Source organism: Brachionichthys hirsutus, chromosome 17 (assembly GCF_040956055.1).
Source record: "Brachionichthys hirsutus isolate HB-005 chromosome 17, CSIRO-AGI_Bhir_v1, whole genome shotgun sequence".
Classification (NCBI taxonomy): domain Eukaryota; kingdom Metazoa; phylum Chordata; class Actinopteri; order Lophiiformes; family Brachionichthyidae; genus Brachionichthys; species Brachionichthys hirsutus.
The window spans coordinates 8594290-8612004 of NC_090913.1; the positions used below are offsets into that span (position 1 = coordinate 8594290).

General features: G+C 40.1%; 2 protein-coding genes across 2 annotated transcripts; both read right to left on the minus strand.

Moving 5' to 3' along the window:
* Positions 1 to 397: 397 nt before the first annotated feature.
* gucy1b1 (guanylate cyclase 1 soluble subunit beta 1) lies at positions 398 to 9692 on the minus strand. The gene is made up of 13 exons (XM_068750606.1): positions 9639 to 9692; positions 9258 to 9331; positions 8169 to 8269; positions 7958 to 8076; positions 7023 to 7220; positions 5697 to 5927; positions 5398 to 5514; positions 4732 to 4865; positions 3969 to 4166; positions 2807 to 3044; positions 1948 to 2088; positions 770 to 924; positions 398 to 545 (listed from the first exon to the last, which is right to left on the minus strand). Exons 1-13 carry the CDS (start codon positions 9639 to 9641, stop codon positions 398 to 400), a joined length of 1857 nt encoding a protein of 618 aa, XP_068606707.1. The 5' UTR covers positions 9642 to 9692.
* A 1472-nt stretch (positions 9693 to 11164) lies between these two features.
* On the minus strand, positions 11165 to 16681 carry gucy1a1 (guanylate cyclase 1 soluble subunit alpha 1). Its single transcript, XM_068750605.1, has 8 exons — positions 16436 to 16681; positions 16211 to 16278; positions 15720 to 15808; positions 14891 to 15606; positions 13478 to 13963; positions 12510 to 12653; positions 11540 to 11694; positions 11165 to 11306 (listed from the first exon to the last, which is right to left on the minus strand). The coding sequence occupies exons 1-8, from the start codon at positions 16679 to 16681 to the stop codon at positions 11165 to 11167; spliced, it is 2046 nt and encodes a 681-aa protein (XP_068606706.1).
* Positions 16682 to 17715: the final 1034 nt, after the last annotated feature.

Here is a 17715-nt window from a genome sequence, read left to right on the forward strand (position 1 = left end):
GTTTTTTGGCACGTTTCAGGAGAAATATACAGTACATGACATAGTTAGCAGCTAAACACTTGTTCCAGCTATGTTAATTTTTTCCCTTCAAAAACATAGTTGGAAAATATTTATTATCAAAACTTTCAGTGATGTAATAACAACGTAACAATGTTGTGTCAAATATGTATCAAACGTGAAACCACTCCATGTTAGGTTTATGAAACTTTACTATAATATTTACTTTCATGTTTGTACTAAAAATAGAGTGAAGCAGAAAAATGGCACAGATTAAAATTCACGTTGCAGTAAAAGCATGAGTACTAATGGATAACAAATCATCTTTGATTCCACCTGTCTGTCTCATCTATGCCGTACATACGCAACAGACTCGTGTTTCATTGCTGAATATGAACTCTTAAGCTTTAACGGTGGCGGCCTCATTGTCAGCGGGCTTCCTGGACAGAAACCACACCTTCATGGGTTCCTTTTTCCCTTTCATGGTGATGGGGCCTCGGTATTCCAAATTAAACTGGGGGTCAGCATTCTCAGCGAACTGCAAACACCTAAAAACCAACAGAGATCACTTTTTATTCTACATCTAAAAAAAAAACCATCTAGAGGTTAAATATTCCAGAAAGTCTTTAATGGTGAATGCCGACGGCAACAAATTACAAGTATCTTTTAATGCCATTTAATGTTCCTTCAAACCCAAGCTATTCCTCTCCAGGCTGTGATCAAATCCAAACAATATGCTTCTGATCAAAAATAGAGAGGTGCTTCTACTTACCCGTAAGTATATTCTGAGACATTTATTTTTCCCTTTTCACCAGTAGTTTCCGTACGACTCGTGAGGTTGACCGTATTTCCAAAAAGGCAATATCTGGGCATTCTCTGACCAATCACCCCAGTTACCACTTCTCCAGTGTGGATCCCAATGGTAATCTAGAAAGGAGATAAAAACAAAGCAATACTCTTCATGAACACAAGTTAATGTTTGATTGAGAAAAAAAAAAAGCTTGTGTAAATGGTAAAACATGGGATAGTTATTTGTGCTCCACCGAAATAAATTATTTAGCCTAATGACGATGTTTTTTTGTGGATGGATATAAGTTTGCTAGAAATGCACCATGTGCAAAACAAATTCCAATTTATTCTTTTTTTTTTAAATCTTCAATCAACTAAGTTTTCTAAAAAAAAATGCCCTCAATAATCTACAGACAAAGATTTAACAAGAACCTGTCAGCACTTGAGTTCTTGCCGCCTTCGGAGTGTGAATGTGCTCTGAGTCCGGGACAAATGAGGATCTATTTTCAGGCACAGGATTGTGAGATGATTTGAGTGTGTTTCTGCTACTAGACTGGACTCCTCTTGAGCCATGACCAAAAAATAAACAGCCTTTTGTTAAAGTGACATCATTTTCCAAAGTTCAGCCTCAACAGTCATTGATACAATAACAATCTCAAACAGTCTGCTAAACAAAAGTCTGCTGTTTTTTATCAACTTTTTTTTTTACTGCTTATTACCTCACTGTGGAAAATGTCCTGGTACACGTATATGCATGTATAGAATTGCTTTCTACATGTATGGATTTCTGAAGTAGTATTGGAAAATGTACAAAATTAAATTAGAAAATTTCACTGTAATATTTTTGCAGTCAAAATTATATCAGTTAAAAAACATTTCACTGATAAAACTATAGGAAAAAAAAGTAAATGATAATTTACTTGATAAAGTAAAAATGATAAAGATAATTAAAATGAATTTTTTAACAATATGTCCCTTTTTTCAACTTTCTCTTCATCTTTGAAAGATGAATACTTTCACTCACTTAATTTATGAGAAGCTAAAATTTCTCTCACCACGATTCTCGTGTGTCGATGAACCTGACAAAAAATAAAATTGAACAGTAATATCGGATTATATCGCCCTAAAAGACGCTTCTGAAACCGAAGAATCTCAACGCACCTGTACCGGTTCATCATCCACCTTGACTTGTCCAGCGATCTCCAGCATATCGAGAGCGAGGTGGCAGATGGCGTTGGCGTGGTGCGTGCACGGCTCTGGCAAGCCACTAACCGTCATGTATTTATCACCCACGGTTTCCACCTGAATGAAGAGAAACATTTTGCCATTCAATATGAATTATATTAAACCTTATCCTACTGTGATGGCACTTTTAGTCCACGTACAATCATCTGTACACTCTGCGTTAAGGAGAACTCTTCTTAATGCACAGTGCTGATAAAAATAAACTGGAACACCCTGAAATAAACACTTAAAGTCTTACATCAGCTCAAAGACCTTCGGGGCCTCTTCGAGTCCTGCAAAAACCCCGGGACCACCAATCCATTCAACTAAGAAGAATAAATATTGCTTCTTTTGGTGACCCAGTGCCTGAAGCTGATCCCCTGGAAGTGCCGTGGTCTGTTTGACTTCTTAAAGTGCATTCTTGTCTGAAAGCCTGGAGTGTAAATCTTCTGCATGAGGCCTATAAAGAGGTGCAGCCCCTCAGCGAAACTACACTGTGTTTACAAGCTAGTGCTAGTCCTATGGTGAAAAACCCAATAGATAAAAAATACTGTACTCCCTTGCTGACTTGCATGTGAATAATTGCATTACATAATTCATCAAGAGAGTTGGTGTCTTTCACTTCTGTATTTTAGGACCATATGAATAAAACAAAGTTACTTTAGTTACTGATACCGTAATTACTGCACTAGTCCTTCTCGTTTAATTTCTTCACTCGTCCCTTTTTAATTACGTTCCCGAGAGAAATGTACACAAAGGCGTGTTGTAGTATCGTGGTGAAATTCTCGATTCCAACCTTGTATACATAAGGATTATTCCGGGAGTCTGTCAAGATGTCAAACCGCGTGTATACATCGTTGAGCAGGTTGACTATCTTTATGGCGCCCTCGGCCGAGGCGTGCTTGCTGCAGAAGGCATTGAATCCCACGATGCCACTGAAGAGGATGGACACATTGTCGTAGCGCTTTGCCGGGACGGGCCGCTTGTGTCGCAGCTCGTTGGCCACAGATGGCGGCAGAACAGAATAGAGCAATCTAGAAGGGGGGGGGGGGAAGAGGGCATTTTGAACAAATGCATGTGTGCATATACTCAAGCATCAGAGCTCTGGGCTCGTGCTCCCAGACCAGCGTCGATCCTTTGGATCTGCGTTTTTCCTTGATAAGCCGCCATCCTTTTAAGTCGTTTTGCAATGTAAGCTTCCCTCAGATGGGAGGCTGGTGTTTCTATGGTAACCGGTTAGATCATGGCTGCCTGTTAAAAGCAAAATACTTTGCATGATGCATCGTAATTTGAGGAATCATGATACGTACGGAAGATAATGCTTCACCAGGCGAGCATCAATGCAGGCCAGTGCAGCATAAGGAGTGTTTTCCATGTTTGAACAGCAGCACAAACTACATTATCGTCTGTTTTTTGTGTTGAGAAAACAGCGTTGGAAGGCTCTTAAAGGGTAACGGCAGTGCTGCAGCAGTTCTCTTAATATTTAGAGAGGAGACATGAATTCTAATCAACGTCCAGAGCTTAATGCACGCTGAGGGTGGAGCGATGGTGAGAATAATAATGTCGTGATCCACCGGCAGAATGGAAATCTTGTCCTCTGAGAACACAGAGCGGCTGCAGAACTCTTAATAAAGGCCACGCTCCACCTCTGTGCTCTTCCCCAGCTTTCAAACACACTGCTGTGGCAAATTACTATGATAGGCTCTCTCTGAAAGAGGTGAAAACGCTTCTCTTCACCATAACAGGGGCTGAAGATAGATAGATAGATAGATAGATAGATAGATAGATAGATAGATAGATAGGTAGGCTGGTCGCACTGAAGTTGGATTAAAAGTAAACATAATTCCTGATTACAGGATGCATCAACATTCCTCTACTCTTATTATCACAGGAATATTTAACGTTTCTAACTGGGGAAGTTGTTTTTTGTTTTTGTTTTTTATTAACTGTTGTCCAACCTGTCTGTCTTTTTCTTCTCATCCTCCAAGGCCCGCAGTGTGTGCTGCAGACGATCTGTCAAGATTTCCAGCTCTTGAGTCAGCTTGTACTCCTCGCGAAACTGCTCCCCCAGCAGCACCAGGTCTCGCGTGGCGTCGTGCAGCGGGATGTCGCTCAGGTACAGCCCCCTTCGTGTGAGATCATCAAGGTTCATAACACTGGAAACACAAAGGGGGGGGGTTACCTGGGCTTGCTCACATCACTAGCATTAAATCACACATTATGCCATTGTGGTTTTAAGAGACCATAAAGTATATGTCATGTCTGAGTCACCTCCAGCTTGTCAGACACTGTGTCATAAGAGCGAACGAGTATCCATCTCTATCAATGCCATAAAACAACCTCTGTAAAGTGTGTTTAATCAATACAAGAGCGACTGGATCCTGACCCGGCATCCAATATTGCATATTGTTTATTGATTAGCAGCGGTTATGTAAGGGCCAAAGAGGAGAATGAGGTCAAAGGAAGAGTCAATGTTAATTAGCAGCTCACAGTCCACCCCATCCCTTCCACAGTTACACTGTAAATCTGTGGTTGTGTATTTTGTAGTTGTGTGTTTCAAATAGATTTGCTGATTAAATCATCCAAAAGCACTATTTTACAATAAAGTAAAATGAATGTAGTCATTCCAGGACTCTCATCTCAGCCAGAAATCGGTGCGTTCACAGTCACTGGGAAAAAGAGAATCTGTGCTTGTATTTATTTCATGTGTGCTTCAATCACCTGGGTGAGCAAAGAAAAAGGATGTTCTCTGCCTCTGGCAAGTAAATCATCTGTCCTTTCAGTCTGAGGCAGCTGATCTCCACCCCCGTCAGCTCATCCTCGTTCTCTACAGTCTCCACATTGAGAAGACCCTCCTGCCGGGATGAAATCACATGTGTGAGTATTCCTTATGCGTTCTTCTGTGGTCCACGTTCCATTCTACGTTCTATCGCCTTAGTATAGTTAGTATTATACAAATAAAGCTGTTTTCTGTTCTTGGTGTATTTATTTCACTCATTCATGTATTTTTATTTTATTTTAAAGTTTTACTTTCTCACTCTACTATCTATCTAAAGCCCATTTTTACCTTTTGACATTCAGGCCCAGGTATAAACTGCATTGGTTTATTTACATATTCTGTGGTCTCTACTTTTAAAAACATTGCATCCTTACCAACAGCGCTGATGAAACCCACAGAGTCGAATGCTATGCAGCCACTAAAAATATCAGAGAGCCCCATGAATGTGAAAGAGGCAATACACATCATTCCGTCATGTGCAATCAAATCCCAATTTAATTTAGAATTGAGTGTGTTTTACTTTTCTCAGATGCACGCTGCTATACAAAGCAATATTGATGTGATTAGCTAAGAACACAGTGGAAAACTAAATTACATGCTGTGTCTACCTTGCTTCGTAGAACGAATACGGTGTTGATGTGGGAGAGGATGCCGTGAAAACTGAAGTCGATGTGAGGTCGGATCAAAGAGAAGACTGAGGGGAGGATACAGGATCCAGGCTGCAGCTGGAGAATGGAATAAGAGAAGCACATTTCAGGAACATGGCGTGAAAAATGAGTGGTTTTCGATACAATTAATCAATGCTACATCCTGGAACTACAATAAAATTCCTACAAAACATAATTTTTTTTAAATGCTGACTTCGATCGACAAGATTTTCCATTCATTTGGTGTTTAAAATCCACACCTGAGGCAGGACTCGATAAATGGCATTCCCACACTGCGTGAGCATCAGGTCTCTGTCAAACATGATGTGGAACGGGAATGCCTTGCAAAACGTGTACGGGCTGATGCGAGTCTCCTGCGTCCCATTCTCCTCAAAGCCATCCAGGTCCTCATAGAGCGCCTCTTCCTCCGATTCCTTCTCCTCAATCAGAAACTTGATGTGATCGCACTCCTTATTTTTGGGTTGGATCATCTGCGTTGGATTGAACGTTAAATAATCAAACAAATAATAATGTTATTGCTGCACAGATAAAATAGTTGTCATGTGTATTGTAAAAGGGAGGGTCTTTCTTTCGCTAGCTTCGGGACAGATGCATCGGCCGGCCAGATTAAAGCACTTAATGCATCTCAAATTCACTTTGTTCCTCCAAAACCCACAGTAACTCAAAATGACTTGCAGTTGCTTTGATTAAATATGTCACCCACACAGGATCAAATGAGAATAATATCCAACAAGAAACATCACTGACCTGGAGTTTATTATTATGGAATTAGCACAGGATTAAATTGCATTATTCTGTGGATTTATGGGCAGAAGGCATGCTGACGCCTATCTGCTGTCTCTGCACTCGGTTGCCACAGCAACAGTGGGCTAATACTTCCAGAAATTGCGCATCACATTGAGAGCGTCATTTTCTGTTCCTCCTTTAGACAGAGAATCGTTGAAAAATGGTGTCCTGTCTTTGCAATGTGATGAGGTGCGGGAGAAAATAATACTTGCTTCTGCAACAGAGCGGTGATTTCAGCCAAATGCAACTATTAAAAGTCCTGGTCAAAATTGACATAGAAATAAAAACGTCACTGGCAGTTTACGAGACTGAATCACTCAGTGGTTGTTTGTACTTGTCGCACGATAATGAGCAATAAAGATTCTACAAACGCATGTTTCTTCAAGTTGAATTAGCTAATAGATGTTGCAGTCAAATCCGTCCACAGTTTAATAGCTAAATTAAAGTTCAAATAAAATAGTGGAAAAAGGATCTCCTTGAAAGACTCCCAAGCTGGAGGCTTAAAAACGTAGTTCTAAAAATATCCTCTGACTCACAGACATTAGCCAAAAAGGCACTGCTAAACTTGTCAGACCGTTCGTGTAAACTGTGTCCCGCGCTCAAATTAAAACCAACAAAAACATAAAAGAAATATGGAAAAAATTTGATTTATTTCATTATAGAGGAGAAAAAGCTTGAATGTGGTATATAATAAACTAAGAGAGGGGAAGGTCTAATTTCATCTTTCATCGTTAGTGGCGGAGTGAGGTGGAGATTCGGGGGGGGGGGTGAAAACAGACCTTCATCTCTATCTCTGTGCCGTGGATTTGTTGGGCGACTGTTTTAATGATGCCAATCACAATGTCTTGCAAGCCTTCTCGCTCTGAGTAGTAGTGAAGAATCAGATTGTTTCCCTTTTCTGCATCCGTGCAACGGAACGAGGGAGCCCTCATCCCGGGGTAGATGGTACCCAGGTGGTCATGGAGCGCATCCAAATTCTGAAAATGTAGATGACAAGATTAAATATGCAACGTTCAGTCAGAGCACTGCTGTATGAATCCTGGCTGAGGTATAATGAGGTAGATAGGCAATGAGGTACATTATGCATGAGACGAAAAACCCCTTTTCAAACTGAAGCAGCAGAGGCTGAGATATTTTTTATTTTTACCTCCACAGAGGATGTTATGTTGTTTGTTAGCAAAATCACAGAAAAAACTGCTGGATGGATCTTGATATAACTTAGAGCCCATTAGATTTTGAGATACAAAACAAATCTGGATTTTTCCCATTTATTTATAATCTTGTAAAATATGCATTCAATTCACTCACCGAAAATCAATTCACACAGATTTTTCATGTTTGGTGTATAAAGATACCGAGAACAATTAAGAACCTGATGATCCAGATCACCATGTGGATGATATTAATCTCATTAGGGGAATGAGTGCTTTTAGAGTTTAAGCAAGTTTCTCATGATGCAATGCAATGGCTTTTCTTTAGCACTTCCTGCTCAGTATTTGAACATCTGCAACTCTAGTATTTAAGGTTTTCTGTGCAAGAATAAAACTGTCAATGAGAGGCGATCCTGATCCCAAGGCTGCTCTACAGCACGAAAACTACAAGACATTCATGCGCTGAATATTGCAGCTTGTAATACGCTTAACCTGTAAAATCAGTGGAGTTACACATCTGAATAATGCACTGTGGAAAATAATTTGAGAATTTGAGAACCTACCTGCAGGAACTCGCGAACATTTGATCCCAACACGCGCAGGATGGTGTCATATCCGGACTCTTGGCAAAATTCAAAGAACATCTTCCCAAACAACTGCAAGATGTCTCCTGCATCGACCTCTGAAATACATAAGGAACCACATCGTTATCTCCACCGCAGAGTGCTGCTTCTATATCAATCACCGCAGAATAACTCAAAGAATAAAACTTACTGAGAACTTTACTCGCAGCTGCAACAAGATCGTACGTTTTGGCATCTTCATATATGATTCTAACCAGGAACTGACCCTCGATATCAAGCTGAGCCTCCCTCCTGAAAAAAAAAGGATCAAGTCCTCACTGATGAACGACGAAATGCAAAAGACACAGCAACACACGTGTCCTGGTAACCAATCCTTTTACCTTCTTGTAAAGTCTTTTCGATCTGATTTCTGATAACATGGTTAATTAAAAAGTTCAAAATTAAAACTTAATGATGTTCTGATTAGCACTGTTTAAGTTCGAAAACAGAAAAGATTTACGGCCCTGGGCTGAATCATCTATTTTATCAAACAGCTGAAATAACATGCCAAGGCTCAAAAGCCTCAGTAAAGAAAATAAGATCTTATTATAGTTTGAATGCAGTCCAAGCGTGATAAATAAAACAATAATTTACAGTGAGCTACATTTGCATGGAAATAAAAAAATAAAAATATTTCTAGGGCTCTACTCTCTTGCTAGCTCTAACTTTGAGAACATTTACACGAGGCAGCTGCTGCTGTTTTGGTACGTTTTTTGGAGCAGGGTCATGTCTAGGGCAGACTTTGATCCAGATGTTTAAAAATAAAATTGAAAATATGTCAGTCAATATGATAAATTAGGTCATTATGAAGAACTGCATGGAGAATAGTTCCACTAAGCATCACTAAAATGTTATGCAGATAATAAATAATACATCGCTTATAACAATCCCAACATTTACAGGGACCATTTGTTCCACAGGGACCATTTTCACTTTGAAAACTTCACAGTGGGTTATTATTTAATAATAAGGTATCCGAATACTTCTTCTTTCACCGAGCCAATGTCTCCACCTACAGTTTTAGAGTTTTATACTCCGGGACAGAGTTTCAAATGTGCTATTTTGATTTAACAGTGTTAGTGGGAGCATTTTTAAATGCTGATCGTTAGATTTCAGTCAAAGCAAAGCGTTATCTGCGGTGGAAACACTGATCATGACTGCGGTTTGTCCTGCAGCGCTTGTCTTGTGTCCCTTCTCGGTACAGAAAGGGCCGAGGACGGAACACATGATCCAGACTCACTTGATGTCTTCCCACACTTCCGGGCCGTAATTCCTTAAAACCAGGAGCTCCAAGGCGTGATTCACAAATCCATACTGTAAATGTATGGAAAAAAAACACACAAGCTGCGTCAATAATAATTCGGACAAATAGATTCGTTCAAATATACCTGTTGCCTCGCTATATATATATTTGCAATATGTTTTCACATAGATATAACACGCACAATCTTTAAAATAGGTGCGCGTTCATAGATTGTTCACCTGTTCCTATAATACACGTTAACAGCGCTGCACAGCGGTGTCCGCTCGGGGAAATGTCAAACGCAAAACACGCGATGTCGCGCGATAAAACACGCGATTTATCAGCAGTAAACACAAGAGACGCGTTTCATTTACATACCATGATCCCGACTCCTCTTCTTTAACCTCGTTTTCGTGCAACAATCGTTGAATCTCACGCGTTTGTTTATCGTTCGATGCCCCGCTCCGAACACTCGTCCCCGTTATCCCCTCAGCGTGACTGGCAGCTGAACGGGCCAATAGCAGACAGGAGAGAATCTTACGTAAGCGGCTTCTGGCCAATGAGAAGCGAGCTACATTCCGAGAGACGCTCGTCGACCTGAAAATGACTCTTTTCTTTTCTATTCTTTTCTCTATCTTTTCTTTTTTAAATAAGTTTTGTATCCATCCATCATCCATCCATCTATCTATCTTCTGTAATATGTTGCAGGGTCACCTTGTCTTTCCCAGGTGACTTTCAAGAGGTGGAGTGCAATTAGATTGCATTTAAAATATAAAGTCTATCATTTTATTTTTAGAAAACAGACATTATATAAACAACATTATAGCTCATAATTTTCTTCCTGAAAAGAATAGTAATATGTTTGTATTTCCTTTTTATTTTTATTAAGTTGCTATTTGGTCTGAAAGCTGAAGCCCACAATGGAACAAAACAATTTCAGCATCTTTATAAGTTACTGCATATATAGAGCAGGCTATACTCTATACTATGAGTATGACAGTGTCAAAAGCACAAATAATATAGAATCTAAAAGTTTTCATCCAAATTTCCAAAGTAGAAAATATAGCTGAGTCAGATAACTGAATATAGAAGATGCAATGTGTAATACATTTCCGCTGAAAAGTAGTAAAGTAGAAGTGTAAATTCCATTAAAATGAAAGTAATAATAATATCTGACATTGCATAATTGTACTTATATATCTTTCACTGTATCTATAAATAGAATAAAATAACACAGCTAATAACAAATAGTTAAATATGAATTGTAGTCAATAACATAAGTCTCTTGGTACCAATATTTATTGTGCTTTGAATACATTGCAGTAATGACTACAACAAATTATTAATTAGTGAAAGGAAAACATTCATTGTATTCTTTTTGTGCCTTATTCCTGCTATTTTCAAAAAAAAAGTGCAATGAAAGAAGAAGTATAAACACATGTATGTGGTTGAAACAAGTACAAATTGTTGTATTACTTACATAGTATAAGAATAATGCAATCGTTTAATGCATATGTCCATTAAATGGAAGTCTAAGTTACATATTATTACAGTACAAATATATATTGAGTTGGGACACTGGAAAAAACTAGTGAATTTTTGATTGAATTTTTGATTGAATTCCTATTGAACACATTTAAGGAAATTAAGGTCCATATTGCTAAAGTTTGTTTGAAAGGAAGCGACTATTTCTCTTCACTACAATTGTACAAATGGGCAATACAGAAACAAGACTAATGTCTGCTATTGCTATAATAAAGCAGCGTTGAACATTTCACCGCTTTGTAAATGATCCACATATAATAATTCAAACTAAAAGGTACAAGGTATAAACACTGCGTTCTCTGGAAATGTATCTCTTTGACCACAGCTAACTTTTTTTTGGGCTCTGCAGTAGACCGATTTCATTTCAGACTGAGTTTTTGTGAAGTTTTCATAGAGGCCTCCAAAAAGTAACAAACACCAGGGATGTCCTCTGGGAAGTTGGCCGGAAGATCATGTCTGCTCCTGGGAATAAAGGCAAACTCTGGACGATCCTTCAGCAATCTGGGAGGAACAGCACACAAATAAAGCATGAATCTAAAAACATTATGGCACATTATTTGACATGAGAGGAAACACAGAGCTCCTCTAAAAGTTGTTTCCTGTTGAGAGCACTTACCATTGCAGCATCGCTTCATTATAATCTGACACTTACAGTACTTTATCTGCTGTTTATAGGTCAAACAAAATGTTCTTTTTAACAATTATTTGACATCTGCACTGCAGTGTTACTTCACCTGTAGGTTGTTGGGCTGATGTTGGTTTTTCTCGGATGGCTGCCTGATTCAAATTTGTTGGCCAATGTCACATTGTTCCCGAAAAGGCAGTAGCGTGGCATCCTCACCCCAACTACACCAGCCAGCACCGAGCCAGTATGGAGGCCTATACGCATCTGGGGAATACATATGTCATTTAAAATGAGTCAGGTTTCTGCCTTCCTTCATTTAATAGTCATTGGATTGAATGAAGGGTGCCCATTCATTAGAAAATCAAGCTCAAATGTAATAATTAGTATTAAGAAGAAGTTAATTTCCAGACCACGTACTGTGAGTTCCTTTTTTTTTTTTTGGAGTCCTTGGCACACAGCTTTACTTGGAACACATTGTAAGTATCAGTCTGGATAGTTATCTGATTGTAGCAGGACGATAATCTGCTGCTATGACTGTTCCTCGTAAAAATGTGCAGTGGGACATGAACTTTCTAATGGTTCTCATGTCATCAAATTCTGATTAAAAAGTTACAAATTCAATAATAAAGCAAGCCTTCACATAATCCCTCTTAATCATAGCCCTCTTGTTGTAAATAGTTGACAGCACAAGCAGCTCAAAATGGTTTAACAAACACACAATTCCATCTTTAAGACTACCTGTATCAGTTGCATGTACTGAGATACCTCTGAATGAAATGTAATTATTATAATCAAAGTACAAAATGGACAGAGTAGAGGAACCAAAAGAAAAGCATGAGCAAGACAAACAGCTACACAGGTATCGTGGGAAAAAAATAGATACATAAAATACAATAAAGTAAATCCTTTACACCTTTGTGATAGCAAAGAAAAGTTAAAGTTAGGATCATTTCTTTTCAAATTTTCATATTTAGATGAAACTGAAAAAGTAGTGTCACATGAAAACTGGTAAGCAGTATTACAAATGACATCATCACAGTGAATAATGAGCATAAGAATAAGCGATGCTTAAGCCTCACCTGTATTTGTTCTCCAGTTGGTGTCATAACATCGTCTGACAGCTCCATCATCTTTAATGCCATGAGGGCAATTTGGACAGCGTGAGTTTCACTCTCCTTGTGAAGGCCTCCTGCTACGCAATACGCATCACCAATGGTCTCCACCTGAATACAAGAACACAATAATAATAATAATAATAAAATTGCATCTAATATGACAGCTGAGAGCGATATCCCAAAGACATGGAGAATCCACCAAGTGTTTATTGTGAAAGACCCTCGAGCAAAATGACACATGTAAAGTGGGATATGCATGTAAAATGCAAAAGAGACTTGCTCTTCAGCATGCACTAGAACACAAAAGGCAGCAAACTGACGAGTCATAAAACATGCAATTTAATAGTACTTGTCCCTTGTTATATGCCCTTCTTCGACGTGTAAATCTGAACTGGAGAGCACACGATAAGGCAGAGACAGGATGAAACTATTTTTAGGTGGAGTGGAAACAGGGTCCTGAAGACTTCCTAGCATTTTACGGGATATTTGTCAAACATGCCGGCCTCTCTGTTATGCTTCCGTGACACTTTGATTACAATTTCCAACCGCCCTGCAGATTAGCAGCCTCTGGCAGACACTGCTGTTCCAGGTTGCGCTGGTGTATTGGTCTGCCTCTTAAATTTTTTTGTGTTATTTTTTATTTTTTAAATGTTACATGCTATCATGTAATCATCATGCAATGTATTTACATTTTACAATCGAAAACTTGCAGGGAAGAACTATCTTTGTAATAAAATAAATATAACCAAATGTTAATTTGAACAAACACATTCAGAAAACTAAAACTTTAATCTTTTTTTTACAAGGTCAAATTATACATTTACTGCATAGTTAAATGCCTTAAGTTCCTGTTATTTTCTCTTAAAACATGCATGCAGCATCATCAAAAAAAAAAAAAATCACCATCATCCTCTCTTGTTCCAGCAGCCTACCTTATAAACATCAAGCTCTCCACAGTGGTGGTCAAACCTGGTGTACAACTCATTGAGCATGGTGATCACTTGCATCGGGGTACAGCGTGAGCAAACAGCCGTGAAGCCCACGATATCAGAGAAGAGCATTGTCACTTGCTCAAACTTCTTGGCCTGGACGGTTTGACCCTGCCAAAGCTGCTGTGCAACCGTGCCGGGGAAGATGGAGAAGAGGAGGTCCACCGTCTTCTTCTTCTCCTCCTCCAGCGCTCGGTGAGCATGCTCCAGGGCTGACTTGGCCTTCCCCAGCCGCTTCTTCAAACCGTCCTGAGCTTTGGCCTGCTCACCTACCAGCACCACGTCGCGCAGTGCATTATGAATCGGGATGTCTGACAGGTAGAGGCCACGGCCTGTAAGCTCCTCCAGCTTGTCCACGCACGGTGAGCCCAAGAACAAGACGGCATTGGACTCAGAGACGTAGATCATCTGGCCTTTGAGGTCCATGAGCTTAAATGCAGAAGGAGAAAAATGAAGAAATCTGCAGTGGACATAGAATGAAAAAGTCTTAACAGTCTGTCTTTGCGGCTTAAAAAAAAAACTTTATTTATGTTGGATACAAGATAAAGTTATTATTTCATTTAAAGTGCAAACTGGGGTGCTTATTTCAAAGCAGATGTTTGCAGCTGTCTGCCAGCCGCAAAAGTAAACAAAGACAGGAGGTTTATTTGCGTAACCCAATTACATTTTTACAAGGCAGAGTTAAAATAACTCAAAAATGCATTAAGATGAAAGTTTGCACTGAGATTTGTGGTTCCCAGAGGATGAAACATATCGACCTTTTCTTAAGCGTCACCACGAGACTGGCCGTGGTTAAACTTATCTCATTAGGTTTAACTACAGTCAAATCCTGACAGATTTATGTGGAAACACCTTCCAAAAATCAATGACATCTCCATCTGTCTCAACTGCGTCCGATGCTAATGCAGAAATATTAACTTGACAAAACCAAAGCTCAGATTGTTAACGTGGCAAACGTTACACCTTGTAAACAGAAATATAAGTGGGAGCGTCTCAGTCTTTCAGTCCATCTTTGAGCCTGAATACTTTTTTTTTTGTCTTGCTATGATGGCTGATTGTAGTGCACCCTCGCATGAATAGCAAGAGGACGGCTTAGCCCTTGATGGGTGAAATGGTTTGACGTTTGCTTCCGATCTCTGTTGGGGGGCATTGTGTGTATCTCTTCCTCAGGACAAATGCACCCAAGTCAGCTGCTGACAGGCTTTACTGCTTATGAACAGCTGATTTTTTTTTTTCCTTTCTATATCCAACTTTATTTTATAGCGAGACATGACAAAGATGCTTTCTGCCTTGGCAGCCACTTTTCTTTTTCTTTTTTTTTTTTTACGTTATATCACTCTAATTTTTCCAACATACCTGCCCTGTGTTATCTGTGGTGGAGACTCCATGCTTGATCCGAATGATAAACTGTGTGTTCAGCATGGTCAGAATACCCTGGAAGGTGCATATGATCTGGGGAGACACAATCAAAAAGAGCTCCTGGAAATTAGCACACCGTCTCAGTCCATCCTTCCTTGTCAATCTCTTCCTCAGCCCATGTCCAATTTGTACCAGAGCCAAGTCTTGGTCCAGTATCAGATGGAAAGGGAAGATGGTAGAGAAAAGAGAAGTGGGAAGGGTCCCCGCCGAGTTAGCCCGCAGCGGACTTGGGCTCAGATTTTTAGCATCTCTTTCTACAACTGTGTACAGAAGACTGGGCTGCGGGCTGGACTGCAAGACGCAGTCTGTAGCACTGGGAGGGTCCATCAGCACATCCACAGTCGTGTGATACAGCAGGCGGGCTGCAGCTTTGATGACTCCAGAGAAGAAGAACTCAGTGGTCGGATGGGGATTGAAGAAATGGACAGTGAGCAGACCCAGATCTTTGTCTAAGCACAGCACCGAAGGTTCGTTTACACAATCTTCTCTGTCTGGATTGGGCGGCGTGCTGCTCTGTTTCAACAAGACATTGAAACTGTTGAGGAAGTCATGGAGCGCTCCCCCCACCACCTTCAAAATGTGTCCGTCCTCCTCATAACACATGTTGAAGAGCTCCTCTCCAAGAGCTACCTTCAGATCCTCCATTTGGATTGCTGTCAGAGACATGAAAGGAAAAAATGTGAAAATAGAACCATGTAGGATTTAAAAAATACAAATACATAAAATGATGCATAGTTAGAATTTTGAGCTTCAGGTGTGGCATTACCTGTTCTAGTCGAGTAAACGTTCATCATTTCTACTAAACGTTCTAGTTCATCACTGCAGCTCTGATAGTCCATGCAGCAAACCATTGGGCTGGAAAGATGACAAATGTCAAAGTCAGACACAAAAATCCTGTAAGAACATCAGAAAATCCCTGCAGGTCACAGAATAACATACAGAACATGATCAAATAAAAATATTATTCAACCCCTTTGGTGAGACAAAGATAATCTCAAAATTATTTTGGATCAGTCTGCTGAGAGGAACAACACAGAGATTGAAGTGCTAAAACGAAGCCGAGGCTCTGACTGAGGCTGTGACATCCTCAACATCATCGAAGGCTGGAGGGGGGTGCATGCTGCGATCGCAGCGATGGTAAAGGCCTGAAACGTGCAGCATGCAGCTGTAACAGTACTTGCAGATGTCTAACTGGGTTAGTGTGGTTGTTGTACTGATGTCCTATTTGTGACAGCTGTACAAAGACACACGTGTTACCTTTCAGCATCCCTGTGGCCATCTGATCGTCTCATCATTCTCCGGAGGGCTGTGTGCAGCCTTTGGAACTGTATGACAAAGTGTTTGAGGCGAGTTAAAGGTCATCGTCTGGCAAATAAGCAGGAATGCTCATAAAATCATATAAGCGGGGAGGGGGGGGGGGGGGGGGGTGAATGTGCATTAATTGGGGATAATATTAAAAATAAAATAAAATATTCCACTCACATCGGGGCATGCCAATTTTCGGATGCTGTCTCCGAGTGAATGCAGGTTAACTCTGGCTCTGCTCGTCTTCGGATGAGGCATGTGTTCGCGCTCACCTGTTTTTCCGTGCACATCCTGAGAAATAGGCGACAAATCCGCGGCGCCAGCCGAGCGCGTCTCAAAGTCCGCGACCTCGTTCCGTTTGGCGCTGCTGGAGAACGGACAGTCGCCTGGTATCTTCAGTTCTTTCAGCTTCGCGCAAAACATTTTTTTTTCTTCCCCTGCTGCGATGTTCTCTTTTATCTAATTTCGGAGGGAGACAGTCCCGGTCGAGGAGCCGCGGTCTCTGGGAGAAATTCCATCATCTCGGGGGGGTGTTCATCATCCAGGATGCCTTCAGCCTTCCTCCTCGCGACGCACTCGCTGATTCAAATGATCAGCACCAAAGCCAGAGAGAACCTCATTCAATATTAATTGAAAACTGCACGCTCAAATGATGGCAGGGAACTATCACTGCCAGAAGCCAATGAGAAACTGGATGAAAAAAGAGCAGTTGGCCAATCCATGCGTCAGGGAGGACGTTTAGCTGAACAACCTATCAGCAAGGAGAAATTATTTCCAGGCGACTCCTTGCATGCAACGCACTTGTTTTTATTTAGATCAGCCTTTGGACTGGGTCCCATATTATTATCAGAATTATAGGAGAAGGTCTTTCCATCCTGTGGCACTAAATACTTCATTATAAACGTTTTTATTTATATTATATTTCATATGACATAATCTTATTATGTCTCTGTTTTGTTAGTGGAGCACTGTTGTAAATAAAATATCCCTCTGGGATTAATAAAAATATTCTGATTCTGATAAATGACGATATTTATTATTTTAATGACCAGTGATTGAAAAATCAAACTATTAAACACAAATTGAATTATCAGAAAGATGAATTCACTTTGCATGATATCGGCAATGTATTTAAGAACTGCTGTATCTTTCAATGTTGAAAAAAAAAAAGCGATCCAGAACATGCATATACGTTCCCAGAGCTGCCACAGAATTCAATCAGCGCTCCCTTGGCCCAGAGTCTACCCTTACACACAATCTAATCTAAATCTGTTTAGAACCATTGATTTATTTTGCAGATAATCAAAAGGACACACATGGGCAAATCCAATTCCGAGAGATTAAAATATATATTTGATGCAGGCAGTGCAGTAACTGAGAGGAGTACAGACATGCCAATGCACCGATATGTAACTGAGATCATGCACATTCAGAGTAATTACAAATGGATTTCATTT